Raw genomic sequence first — 14,406 nt, 5'->3', positions numbered from 1 at the left:
CAACACGGCAAATCTCCGTTAACGAGCTACCGCCGATCGCCCCGTGCATGGGGCTAGACGGCCAACACGTTAACGAGCTAACTGCGCTAACACACTAGTTCCCACCCATGGAATTGAGCATTGCATGGCACATCCAACATACTGTTTTACTTTAGTCCATGACTCGCTTACCTTCAGGGTCATACGTCACATGAAAACCAAAATAATTCCAAACGCCAGATCTGAATGAGGGTGGGGGAGGTCCATGTTGCAACTTCTGTCTTGCTAGCTTGCCCTGCGCTCTTCCTTCTGACTATGCTGTCTGTGTGGAGCGCTCAGTGGATCTGCGCTCGACAGTGCAGCCTAGGCGGAGTAGTCGAACGCAGATTCACTGAGCGCTCCACACAGACAGCATCGTCAGAAGGAAAGTTGATAAAATAAATTACAAATGTTGTATTGTTCGATACATACGCGTACCGAACCGAAAGAACTGTATCGAACGGTTCAATATCGATACGAATATCGTTGCACCCCTAATATATATATATATATATATATATATATATATATATATATATATATATATATATATATATATATATATATCTCAATCTAGATGTATTTGTTACTTTATCATGTTTATAATGGTTTCCCCTGTAGGAAATGGCATTGGTACAGCCTTATTGAGCAAAGTTGCAGAGGTAAGAATGTTTTTGTTGTTGTATGGAAAACCTATTTTTTTTAATTTGATTTGTTGCATTTGGACGCTTTTGATTTTTTTCTTCTGTTTTGGTTAATATCAGCTGTTTTGTGTTATAGCGAGGTAATAGTGCATGATTAAGAGCAGGACAATTTTTTTATTTGTTCAGATTGGGAAAAAGAAGCAGTGTGTGCGGCTGCAGTTGTCTGTGCTAAATTGGAACACTCCCTCTCGAGACTTTTATGCTGCTAAAGGAGCTCAGGACCTCACTGTCACTGAAGGCTGGCACGCTATCCGCTTTGATGGACAGAACCTGGACAATTTAGCAAATGAAGCACCTAAAGATTGACAAGAAAACTATGCTCTTTACCCTTCTGTGCAAAATGGTGCTTGTTTTAAAACGTTTTTGGTATTTTTCTCCATAAAACAGCCTTAATTATATCTTGTGTGTGTCCTTGATTTAACAAATTAATTTACAGGGGGCGAAGGATGTGAAATACATATGAATTTAGTATTTTTGATGTGATACGGCTATCCCTTTTGATTTCTTCTTCTATAGACTTGAAATAGTATCGCTCAAAGTCCCATAAACACAGACCCCTGCTAAATAAAACACTGAGTAGCATAAATCAGTGGTTCGGTACATTTTTATGTTTTCATGTACGTTTCTGAGGAACTGAAAACCCAGTGTATTACTTTCACTCTTACAGTGATGCAGCTACTGTGACCAATTAAGTAATGAAAAGGAAGAGATATTAAAACAACCTGTTAAGAATGAGGCTTTTAAGAATGTTAAGAATGCGAATTTTTAAAGTGCTGTACATGACTTTATGCTTTAAATGTTATATTTTAAACTCTTCCTTACATTTAAATTATTTATCACCAATCAGCAAAATGTTTCTTGACTCTCATTGGGTAAACCAAATCCCAGATGTGACATCACAGCTTTCCAGCAGGTTGCAACTGTGAGATACTCCAAAGGTGATTTTTTGTTCCTGGAAGATGGCATTTTTAAAGTGTTGAATCTGTATTATGTGAGAATGTAAAACACAATGTGTCACCAAACTAAAATGGGCATTAAAGAATAAAGTGGGCCCTGAGAAAGTACTGTTGTTAAGTGGGTTATATGACAAGATTTGAGCTCTGAGCTTTTTTTTTTTTGTTGTTGTTGATTTAAACATTCAAATGAAAAGCTGCTGTGCAAGCAAGTTCTGTGAATGTCCTTTTTTATTTGACTGTGCAAAGTAGTTAATAATGACAACAACAATGTCACCTGTGCTAAACACCGCTGAGCATCACTAGCAGAAATCATAAACGTGTTAACATTCTCATAATTTAGGGCATTCGATTACTGTGAAATGGTAAATAACTGGTAAATATATAGTAAAAAACCATGCAAAAATCTTGAGAAATGTATAAAATCAACAAAGTGACATGTAAATATACTCTGTGCTTATGATTGTTTCATTCTTTTTACTCAAGTGGCTCCTGCAGAAAAAATAAAAAACCCAAAACAAACAAAAACCGCACTGGCTGAAACCACACGTGTCCTGTTATTGTGATAAATTATGTATGGGACCATTAGAAAACAAAATATACCAACTGTGTGCTTAGTTGGAAGTGTGACTTTTGCATCAAAATTTACTTACTGTAACAGATTTTGTCCTGGAACCTATGACCGTAATTGATATTATACTGTCACAGTTTTCATTATGTCCCCTATAAATGATACCAGATTTATTTTTTTTACTCATTGTCTCTTTCAGAAAGATTCTGAAAAGATTCTTACTTTTCCGTCTACACATTAACTTCTTAGACATATGCGTTTCTGTCATAGTTGACAGACTGAGAGGGTGCCACAGTTGATCGCACGTGTCCTCTGGAGGATGGTTGGAGTGGATACGGTCTAAAATACAAAAGGCACGTTTAATTTTATTATATTAATTATACACCTGTTATATGTATAATATCTGGCGAATTAAACTTTTCAGCAACAGTTACATTTTTTCACTGTCAGTCATAATTCCGCAGGAACACAGCAGGCACGAGCCTCCACAAATGGCAAGCGTGCCTGAAGCCCAGCCAATATAAAGCGCCTCTCCAAGCTCATACCTGCAAGACAATAAGATTTATTTATATGACATTTTGATTGTGATATTTATTTAATATTAACAATTTTTAATCTATGTTATGTGCTTTCAGCTGATGCAGATTATATTGACTTACTTTGTCCCTTGGTAAAGAATGTCAAAGAACTGCTGGGTGATGTTTGCTGCGTACCAAGACACGGCAATCATGGTGCAAAGCCCTACAAAATGCAAAAACAAGTTAAATTCACAGAGTAGTGCACATATCTTTATTTAAAAAAAAAGTCAAGTTTAAAAACATTAGGCCAGTTGTGCAACAAAAATGCTATCTAAATGTTGCATAAGATTTTTTATATTCCTTTTTAAAAACTTTACAAGTTGTAGTTCAGTAAATCATATTAATTATGTAAATTAAAAATATGTTGTTAAATGAAAAATGTATATATCAAATATAGCTTTTTCAAATACAGGGGAAAATACTTTTTGGTCAATGAGATGATCCTATAACTGGGTTCACACACTGTTTTTTTAAATGGGGTAACCAATAGTGCTGTTGAAATGCATAAACTCTTATTAATGACGGTCCTATATCAGCAGGTTTGTTAGCGTAAGGATAACCTTTTGAACTAGTAAACCATTATATAATGGTGATATGATAGCATGTCTTGTGAAAAGTAGAAATCGAACCAGGCATGCTTATATTTAACCAGGTGTTCTGTGCAAACATTCATTTGGGAGTGTGAACTGTCTTAAATCTGTCACATGACTTTATGGAGGTGTGACAAAGTGGGTGAGAAGACCATTTGTCTACATTCTTAGTTAACATTCTTGTTTTGATTTAACCATATTTCACATGTAATCTGCAATAGGCAAACATCTACTATCCCGGGTTTGTTTATGTTCTGCACTTTTACAGATTATATAATATAACATCTTGGTTTAAATCAATTCATACAAGTTTGTTAAGTTAACATGTTATTTATTTCAACTGTTAATTTGTATTGTTTGAACTTACCTTTACCTACCTGTCTTCCAGAAGCAAAAGGAGGAAATGTAGTTCTACTTCCTGCTTTATACCTTCTGGGTTCATCTGAGGTCACAGGAAGAGACCAAGGGCAGGAGGGGAAGAATTCTTATAATTTAATAAAGTTGATTTTAAAGGGTTTATAAAGAAATAGATTTAATGTTGTGATATGTATTGATTACACCAGAGTTTATGTTGCCAGTCAAGAGGAGTAGTAGAGGATGAATATAATCATGTTCATCTCACCTACCTACTGAATGGAATAGTCCAGAGGAGAAAGTGTTTGATTAAGGGGACTATTTAAGCAGACGAACTCAGGTGTTTCAGAAGAAGGGTTCAGGTCAGTGTAGCTGTGTGCAGTTTGACCTTAATTTCCGTTGATTTAAGTTCAGTTATGTTTATTTGAATTGAGTTTATTATAGAGTTGAGTTTCTTATTTGTTTCTTTGTAAATATTCTTGGGCCACAGAATGGTGAATAAATCACTTGCTACACTGGACAGCATCAGTCTCCTGCACTTCTTTGACCGCTTAAGTTGAGTCATACCACATTTGGTGGCAGCAGTGGGATTCCAGGCCAATTAAGGAGTGGAGAAGATGTCTACCCGAGCAAAGAGAGGGCATGTTCCAGAATGTGAAGCAGATGATTTACAAGATGGCAGCGACCAACAAGGGGCAATAAGTGGCCATATTTCTGGACAAGAGAATGTGGCTGAATTGTCCAAACTTTTGCAAACTCTGATGCAACAGCAGGCTGAACGCGATGCTAAACTGGAGCAAGAGCACAAGCGCCAGGATGATAGATGGAGGCAAATCCGGCATCAGTTTGCCCAGCTTCAACAGCAGATGCAGCATGGCAATCTAGAGCATCAGTTACTTGAAGTACAAGTATCTACATCGGCTTCTTCGAGAGCACCTACTCCAGAACCATCTGCCAGCACACAAGAATCAAATAGGCTTGACTTGGAGCCGGCACATCAACGCAGTGAGGCACAGCTTTCAACACTGGTGAGACATTCAGGCTGGAAGGGGCCAAAAATGCAACCTTACAATGAAGGTGAGGACATTGAACATTATTTAATCACCTTTGAAAGAATTGCTCATGCTTGCCAGTGGCCGCGAGATGAGTGGGCTCTTCACCTAGCACCACTGCTAGCTGGTAAAGCACGTTCCGCTTATGTAGCCATGGATATTGATGACACTATGGACTATGCAAAAGTAAAGTGTGCTGTCTTGCAGAAATATGAAATAAGTGTTGACACCTATCGGATGAGGTTTCGTTCTAGTACCTTTGGAGCAGAGGAAACACCAAGGGAGCTGCAGGTCCGCCTAAAGGAGTTGTACATCAAGTGGATGAATCCTGAAACAAAGACAAGGGATCAAATCGGAGACGCCATCATCATGGAACAGTTTCTCAAGGTTTTGAATCCTGATCTTCGGACGTGGGTTAAGGAACGTAACCCAAAGACTTCCAAGGAAGCAGCAGAACTGGCTGAAGCTTTCTTAGCAGCTCGTCGACCATCAAAAGACTTCACACCAGTTAAGTCAAATTCCAACGTGCCATTCAACAAGTTAGGTGGTGGCCCTGACTTGAAAGTTAAGCACACAAGACAGAACTGGTATAACTCAGATCCTGCCAGATCTGAGACAAAAAATAAAACCAATAAAGCATGTCATTTGTGTGGTCAGATAGGTCATCTTAAAGCTCAGTGTACAAAGATGTCTGTTAGTAAAAATTACATGTGTTCTGCTAGACAAACTGAAGTCAGTGAGAATCACAAAAATGAAATTGAATGTCAGCAACGTGAGCCATCAATTGGGGTATTTGTTGAAGACAAACCCTGTGTAGCTCTGTTAGATTCAGGAAGTAATCGCTCTCTGGTTAGACAAGACAGTCTTCCCAGGGATGTGATCTTTTCAGGAGCAACAGTGGATGTGTGCTGTATTCATGGTGATAAGGTATCATACCCAGTTGCTGAAGTTGCAATTGAAGTAGAAGGCCAGTGTTACACTCTTTCAGTGGGAGTGCTGCAAACGCTGCCTTATCAAGTGGTGTTGGGCCGTGATCTCCCAATACTCACAGAGCTAATAGCCAAGCATCCCTGTCAGACTGAAACCGTTGAAAGTTTGTTAGCGGTCACAAGGTCAAAAGCTAAGGAGCTACAGGTTAATGCTTTGGGTTGGGATGGAATTACCTTTTGCAAATGAGGATGCCCCATTGGACGAGTCTAGCACTCGTTCTAAACCAAAAAAGAGCAAGAGACAGAGAAGACATGAAAAGGTGAAGGGAACAAGAGTAGCTGAACACATTTTAGATCCTTTAAAGACTGAGTCTCTCCCCAGTGCTAGTCAGGTTGCTAGGCTTCAGAAAGAGGATCTAACACTTAAACCATTGTTCTCTAAATGTGTCCCAGAGTCAACTACAGTTGAGGGAAGGCAGGAAGTGTTTGTGGTTAAGGGAGATTTGTTGCATCGCCGTCGCAAGATTGGTGATCCCCCAGAGTTTGAGATCTACCATTTTGAAAATGAGTCATTCCATTCCCTGGGCAGGACATTTGGGACAATCTAAAACATTTTCTAGAATGATTCCCAGATTTTACTGGCCCCAACAGTTCAGTGATACGGTACAATACTGTAAAGCTTGCCCACAGTGCCAGTTAACAGCTCCAGGCAGGAAAGCAGATAGAGCTCCGCTTATCAGTATGCCCATCATTGATACACCCTTTTCACGCATTGCCATGGACATTGTTGGCCCACTAGAACAGAGTAAAGCAGGTCATAAGTACATACTTGTAGTTTGTGACTATGCCACAAAATATCCTGAAGCCTTCCCCCTGAAGAAAATAAAGGCTTGTCAGATTGTTAACTGCCTGATTCAGTTGTTTTCCAGAGTAGGTATCCCAAAAGAAATCATCACAGATCAGGGGACCAATTTCACTTCTAAGATGCTTAAAGAAGTATATAGTTTGTTAGGGATCCAGGGTGTCAAGACCAGTCCCTATCACCCACAGACTGATGGCCTTGTGGAGCGATTTAACAAGACCTTAAAATCAATGCTCAGGAAATTTGTGAATGAAACCGGGTCAGATTGGGACCAATGGCTCCCATTTTTGTTATTTGCCTACCGAGAGGTTCCACAAAGTTCTACTGGGTTTTCACCATTCCAGCTACTTTATGGGCATCCTGTCAGAGGTCCAATGGATGTTCTGAAAGAAGCTTGGGAGGGTTCGATGTCAGAGCGGAGGTTTAGTGAACTCTCACATGTCCTCAAAATGAGAGACAAGCTAGAACATTTCCAAGAACTTGCTAATAACAATCTGGCCCATGCGCAACAGCGGCAAAAACAAAGATATGATAAAGTGTCAAGAAGAAGAGTCTTCCGTGAGGGACAAAGTTCTTCTACTTTTGCCAACTTCTGAGAGCAGTCTTCTTGCAAAGTGGCAGGGGCCATATGAAATCACAAAGAAGACAGGCCCAGTCACATATGAGCTTCATTTACCAAACCGTCGAAAGAATCAAGTGTTCCACGTCAATCTTTTGAAAGAGTGGACTGACCAGCCACAGGACTCAACATCCATGTGGGCATGTACAGTTGTGGATGAGGAAGAGCCTCAGGAGCAGTACTTCCCTTCTTCAGCTGTCAAAACTGTGTTTCCAGATTTAAACCATTTGCCTTTGGAAAGACGTCAGGAGGTGCAATCACTTATGACCAAAGAACTCTTCAGTCTAAAGCCAGGTCGTACACACCTCATTGAACACAAAATCACTTTGCATTCTCCAGACCAACGGCCAATTAGAGATACCACTTGCCGTATCCCAGCTAAGCTATTGCCTGAGTTGAAAAGTGAGCTGGAGGAGATGCTGGCTGCAGGAATCATTGAGCCATCGCACAGTGAGTGGTGTAGCCCTGTTGTGCTTGTACCAAAGAAAGATGATCCTAAGCTTAGATTTTGTGTAAACTTTTCCAAGTTAAATTCTGTGTCTGCTTTTGATCCTTATCCAATGCCGAGGGTTGATGAACTAATTGATCGTTTGGGAAATGCTAAATTTCTGACTACCCTTGACCTCTGTAAAGGTTATTGGCAGGTTCCCTTGACAGACTCATCTAAGGACTTAACAACATTCAGAGTGCCGAGTGGACTGTTTAGATTCACAGTGATGCCCTTTGGTTTGCATGGAGCACCAGCTACATTCCAAAGGTTGGTGGATCGAGTGTTGAAGGGTGCAGAACAATATGCAGCTGCCTACATTGATGACATTGTTGTTTATAGTGGTACATGGGAAGATCATCTGAAACATCTTGCTGATGTGTTTCGACGTATCGCAAATGCTGGACTTGTCATAAATGCCAAGAAATGTCACATCGCCAAGCCCGAGGTGCAGTACCTGGGTTATGTAATAGGGGGTGGAGGCATTCGCCCTCAGGTTGGAAAAGTGGATGCAGTTGCTGCAGCACTCTTGCCAAACACAAAGAAAAGGTTGAGATCATTTTTGGGATTAGTAGGTTGGTATCGTCGACTAATTCCAAATTTTTCCTCAAGAGCAGCTTTATTGACTGACATGACAAGAAAATCTAGTCCTACAAGGATCAGGTGGACGAAAGATGCTGAGGATGCATTTAATGATTTGAAAGACTGTTTGTGTCAGAAACCTGTTTTGCAGTGTCCAGATTTTAACCTTCCATTCACAGTACAAACAGATGCCTCTGAGGTGGGTCTGGGAGCTGTTTTACTGCAAGGAGAGGAAGGGCAGCAGTTGCCTGTCCAGTACATCAGTCGAAAACTTTTTCCAAGGGAAATGAGGTATTCGACCATTGAAAAGGAGGCATTGGCGATTAAATGGGCTCTAGACACCTTGCGATATTATCTTGTTGGGAAAGAGTTTGTTCTTGAGACTGATCATCGTGCTTTGCAATGGATTCATAATATGAAAGACACTAATGCCAGGATAACAAGATGGTATTTATCTCTCCAGCCTTTTCGTTTCCAGGTCCAGTATAGACCTGGACATAAGAATGTCATTGCTGATTTCCTGTCCCGTGACTCAGAGGAGTAACGGTCTTAAGGGGGGGGGGGGGGAGTGTGACAAAGTGGGTGAGAAGACCATTTGTCTACATTCTTAGTTAACATTCTTGTTTTGATTTAACCATATTTCACATGTAATCTGCAATAGGCAAACATCTACTATCCCGGGTTTGTTTATGTTCTGCACTTTTACAGATTATATAATATAACATCTTGGTTTAAATCAATTCATACAAGTTTGTTAAGTTAACATGTTATTTATTTCAACTGTTAATTTGTATTGTTTGAACTTACCTTTACCTACCTGTCTTCCAGAAGCAAAAGGAGGAAATGTAGTTCTACTTCCTGCTTTATACCTTCTGGGTTCATCTGAGGTCACAGGAAGAGACCAAGGGCAGGAGGGGAAGAATTCTTATAATTTAATAAAGTTGATTTTAAAGGGTTTATAAAGAAATAGATTTAATGTTGTGATATGTATTGATTACACCAGAGTTTATGTTGCCAGTCAAGAGTAGTAGAGGATGAATATAATCATGTTCATCTCACCTACCTACTGAATGGAATAGTCCAGAGGAGAAAGTGTTTGATTAAGGGGACTATTTAAGCAGACGAACTCAGGTGTTTCAGAAGAAGGGTTCAGGTCAGTGTAGCTGTGTGCAGTTTGACCTTAATTTCCGTTGATTTAAGTTCAGTTATGTTTATTTGAATTGAGTTTATAGAGTTGAGTTTCTTATTTGTTTCTTTGTAAATATTCTTGGGCCACAGAATGGTGAATAAATCACTTGCTACACTGGACAGCATCAGTCTCCTGCACTTCTTTGACCGCTTAAGTCGAGTCATACCACAGGAGGCTAGGTTGCATTTCTCAAATTGTAAGTCTGGTTCAAATAATCAGGCAAAAATTTCACATGTAAACACTAAAATGCTTGTTTTAAATGAAAGTTTTTTTTCATTCCTTTTTTTCATAGATCTTTCATCCACCCCCAAGTCTTTACCTTGCAGTAAAAAAAACACTCCTCCAACTGCAGCAATCTTCCCCTTTAGAACATAGTTTTCTCCACCTATTTTCGAGCACTTCATTCCTACAAGCGTAGCCACCAGGCCAAACGACCCAAACACAATTGAAGCAATCATCAGTGCTCGAGAGGCCTGAATGTAGCCTGTGTGCAAATAAAAGACAGAATAACATATTGATTTATATGTTTGTGTACCGTATGGTTATATCTAAATAAGTAACAAAGATTTAAGCAGTAAGTTGGTAAGAACTTTAGAAAAAACTTTTTTTGTTTGTTTCTATTAAGCTTCATATAAAAAATTCTTGCCCTCAGATTTTCATTTGTTTCACATTTCAGTGAGAGGCTCCACCTTGAATCTCACAGGACAGACACAATGATATGAGTTGATTAAGTTCAGGCAGACCACAAATATTTTCAAATTATTCCACATTTCACAACTGATAAAATAGTCAGCAAATTGTAAAAGTATCTGTTGTTTCAGAGAACAGGAAATGTTTATCCTTTCAGGTCTAGGCAGATCTTGTGACCGGGCTGTACAGCCCATCTTGGGTCTTTTTTTAGTACCAATCAACCAGAATACATAGTATAGAAATGTGTGCCTCAGGATTGTAGGCAAGACTGATAACTGTTTGAGTACTACAAAACTCTTTCTCTTTGGATCACTTTGATATGGTGAATATTTATATGTCACTTCGCATAACTTGATTCTTAAACAGTAACTTAAGAAATACAAACCAAAGTAGATGCTAATTGCTAAATGGGCATTGATTAATTATAATTCAGTCAAAGTTTTTATTGCATTTGTTTTTTTCTGGATTTTCTATTGCAGTTACTCTGTTCACCAGTACTTAGTACAGTAGAAATTTCCAGACAAGTAAACAACCGACACACCCTGAACAAGTAAAATGTTGATGAAAACATTCATAAAAAGGATCAACCTTTTTTTCCGTTGTAAAGACTGTTTAATTATTTGTTATTAAGGATTTTTTTAAAGTCCTCTGTTATAAGAGCTGATTTTTACAACATAGTTTAAGATGGTTTCAGATAAAATCTTACTTGGAAAGTCTTGGGCTTGAGTAGCTAAGCCAGATGAATCCTTAATTGATTAATTAATAAGTACTTAACTTAATAAAACTAAAAAACAAAACAAGAACATTTATGTGTTGACCACATACCAAGCAAAGATGGGAAATCACGGCAATAATTAACGCCTGTAGAGTCAGTTGCGCAGGACATCCAGAGGTTTTCATTGTTGATGGGGTGAGATAACATTACCATCAACTGTAAATTCCTTCCAGTATCGATTTGGAAGGGCGACCCTGATCATTATCCAACTGTGAAAGCCCAGAAAGGAAGCAAAAGCTTCCACTATTGGGTTTATAACGAAAAATAGATGTAAACGTTCATCTCCAAACTATGTTCCCACACAATCTTGAAGTTGTTAGCCACTGAGCCTCAATGTGTCAGAAAATTTTCCTGCTAAGATACTACAAAAAGTACAAATTAATAATTAATTCCAGCTCACCCACTCAACATTCCCTTTATTCTGAGTTCTATTCAAACTTTTCAAAGACTCAAAATGTTACCCAACTTACGGGGCCACAGAGAGGTGCTTACCAATGTCTATAGATTTAAAGCTACATGTCACCTTTTGCCATTTGCTTTAAGTCCTGTGCCAATGTTATTAACTATTTATTGATGGGATTCAAGCCATGCTTTGGCTCCTCATTTCACTCTCTCTACAAGGGATGATGGTAACAGCTGTGGTAATAGGTGATGAGGATGCATAGTTGCATTATGACCCTAAGTCGAGTCTGCTTGCCTGTCTGCAAATCAGACAGATTCATTATTAGTCTTTTAGGATCCCAGCATTTGGTAATGAATAAAAGAAGCATTTAACTTCAAAATGTACTCTCTTCCAAACAGTTTTAAACTAAATTGCCTAAAATGAACATGTTATCTCTGAGCATTGCTAAAAAAAAGTTTTACTCGTTCTGTAATGGAGTGAAGTACCACCAACCCTAAAATGGTTTTGAACATTGCGTTTACACACATGACAAAAATAAACTTACATGAGAAATTTGGCAAAAGGATTGTTTAGATTGAACAGATGCTGTTTATTTTTTCTGTCACGCCTTCAGATTACAGCCTGTGGCAGATATTGTATTTTTTTTTGGCTTTTATGAAGATTATTTGATTATTATTTCATATTAAGTTTAAAGCATTTCTTTCAGTATGATTGTAAAATTTGCTAAATCATCAAGAGAATAAAAATACATATATGAGAATATGCAAGCTATGCATATAATCCCAAGTACTTTTATATTAGTTACCTAATTAAATTATTGTAAACGGCGTATTTTGGAAGATGAAAAAAATATTATGTAAAAAATTAAAACTTTACTTACCTGGAAGAGCAAAAAGGGATGGAAAGTCACGACAGTTATAGTTCCCCGTTGAATCACTTGCACAAGACATCCATAGGTTCTCATAGAGATTAGAAGTTAATATAACACTGCCGTCTTGACTGGATTCCCTCCAGTGCTGATCTTCTAGTGTTATAAGAGTCAATATCCAACTAACAAAACCTAGAAAAAGTGCTACGACTTCAATGAGCGTGTTCATCTTGGCAGTAATTTTTATTAATAATTAGTAGAAGTAATAATAATTGGAGGAGCTCTAGTTGCGACTTCAGTATCTGATACACATTTTGGGAATGTGAGAACTGACTCAGGATTTTTTTTCCTCATGCACTGGTACCTGGACTAATATCCGCATTGCTTTATAGCCTGTAGCTACAATATAAGTGTGCTAATCCCGCCCAAAATACATGACATTACACATGGTAGGCAAGTTGCCATAGAAATGTGAGTAAACAAGGAGCATGTTCATAAAACATTAACTGTTTGTATTATTAAGAATGTTTTGCAGCAGTTCCAGTTTTTTGTTAATCTCTGAATCTTGTCTTTCTGTCTGTGTCCTGTTTCTGAGGAGTTGGTAACTTTCAATTTTAATGAGGCTATTTCAAGTTCCATGGGCAAATACTTAGGGGGGAAATGCTGAATTAACAGTAAAGCAAACACTTGAAGCTGCTTAGGTGATTTATAAAGGACAGAAAAGTATCTTTTTGCGGCACTAGTTAAACATTAACAATTTTGCAGCAGGAAAAAAGACCTGTTTAAATTCCTAACATTTGTAAATACTTTTTTTAAGTGATACAGCATATCGATCCAACAATGTCTGTTCTGTTGAAAGATTAGCTTGAAAAAGTGCAGAGCTGTCACCTAAAAGAATCTGCACAAAGGCCTGACTGCTACAACTCAACCTTGTAATTCATTAGTGTCTACACATGAGAAAAAATGTATGGAAATGTAAAAAAGTCCAGAATTTATCTATACTGTACAATATATATGAAATGTATGTTTGTTTTAAATTAATTTTTTGCACGTGCAAATCTCCCCGACTGTCCCTCAGAATGAATGGTGATGTGTTTACCATCTTTGACTCAAGCAATTCTTAGTTTCTAAGAAACTTCAAATCACCCCTTAAAGTCTGTATCTTATCAAATGGGAATTCTCTTTTGCTGCCAGCAATCAAAAGCATAGTTCAAAGTACTGTCATATACTTACAGTACTGAAGAGGAATTACACTTTTAATGTTTTGTTAATCTTTTATCTCCCTGCCCTCCTCTCTATAAATTTAAATACTGATTTACTTGTGTCCGCACTGACCTCTTTGCTTAAAGGGAAAATTGAACTGAATTAGACAAGTAGCCGGACTTGATGTTTAAAATCAACCCTAACTCTAATCCCTTCATTTTCTTATTCAAGACAAAATAATTCAAGATACAATTTTATTTTTATTATTTCAACGATTTTAAGTGAAGGTGTTAAATTTCACCTAGTTATAGCAAGTTAATTTACTGCAAGCGTTGCATATCCCTTTCACGTTTCAGCTGTAATTACTGGATATGTGCCACGCTTTTGTACCCCTGGCTTTCAACTCTGCTCCAAATGTTGTTTCACTGTCAATGTTTTTAAATCCAAGTTAGCTTCTAGGCAGGGTTCCTATTCCACACCGTTCCTAGAAGAGATCTATAAATGTCATAAAGAAGTAGTCAATGAGGAGCAGCACAACCATTCAGTTAATGACAAAACTACTGATAAGGTGTAAACGAGACATTCCTTAACTTTATTTCTGGATGATTATTTTACATCTAAATATAGCCAAAATCAAAACATAGTCATTGTTTCTGACTTGTGTATGGGTGTGTGGTGATTTATATCTGGTACATTGTGGTTATCTAATGATTAATTGACCTGTAATTAATAAGCTGCATTGCACAGATTGTTCCATGCTTCTCCATAGCTAGCCGCGCCAGCCACCATCTACTATTAGTAATATACTGACATATGGATGAATCTGCTCTGAAACGGTTTGCTTTGCTTCAAGTAAACTAGTAGGTAAGGAAGTAAATTCATTTATAAAGAAATTTTGCATAGAAGATGTGACTGTAACAGTAGCTTCTGCACAAAATTCGCTTGAGACTATCTGATTTTCTTTGATTGTCTATTTAAA

The 14,406-nt window shown here is 38.0% G+C and overlaps 2 protein-coding genes across 2 annotated transcripts in view; one reads left to right on the top strand and one right to left on the bottom strand.

The window, feature by feature from the left end:
• The window catches only part of LOC308386571 (thialysine N-epsilon-acetyltransferase-like), a 7,883-nt gene extending 5,586 nt beyond the window's left edge, over positions 1 to 2,297 (top strand). Inside the window, exons 5-6 of the mRNA XM_080866204.1 lie at positions 640 to 680; positions 849 to 2,297. Coding sequence (XP_080722330.1) covers positions 640 to 680; positions 849 to 1,028 — 221 coding nt within the window. The 3' untranslated portion in view covers positions 1,029 to 2,297. The remainder of the gene's footprint in view (positions 1 to 639; positions 681 to 848) is intronic.
• Positions 1 to 12,453, bottom strand: part of LOC308386570 (claudin-15-like) — a gene marked incomplete at its 5' end in the record, with an annotated part of 16,793 nt that extends 4,340 nt beyond the window's left edge. The window contains 5 exons of the mRNA XM_080866203.1: positions 2,469 to 2,585; positions 2,681 to 2,791; positions 2,906 to 2,987; positions 9,808 to 9,972; positions 12,237 to 12,453. Of these exons, the coding sequence (XP_080722329.1) occupies positions 2,492 to 2,585; positions 2,681 to 2,791; positions 2,906 to 2,987; positions 9,808 to 9,972; positions 12,237 to 12,453 (669 nt within the window). The 3' untranslated portion in view covers positions 2,469 to 2,491. The remainder of the gene's footprint in view (positions 1 to 2,468; positions 2,586 to 2,680; positions 2,792 to 2,905; positions 2,988 to 9,807; positions 9,973 to 12,236) is intronic.
• Positions 12,454 to 14,406: the final 1,953 nt, after the last annotated feature.

This window comes from Rhamphochromis sp. 'chilingali', assembly GCF_963969265.1.
Source record: "Rhamphochromis sp. 'chilingali' genome assembly, chromosome: 19".
Classification (NCBI taxonomy): domain Eukaryota; kingdom Metazoa; phylum Chordata; class Actinopteri; order Cichliformes; family Cichlidae; genus Rhamphochromis; species Rhamphochromis sp. 'chilingali'.
This window is presented reverse-complemented; position numbering and strand designations above follow the sequence as displayed.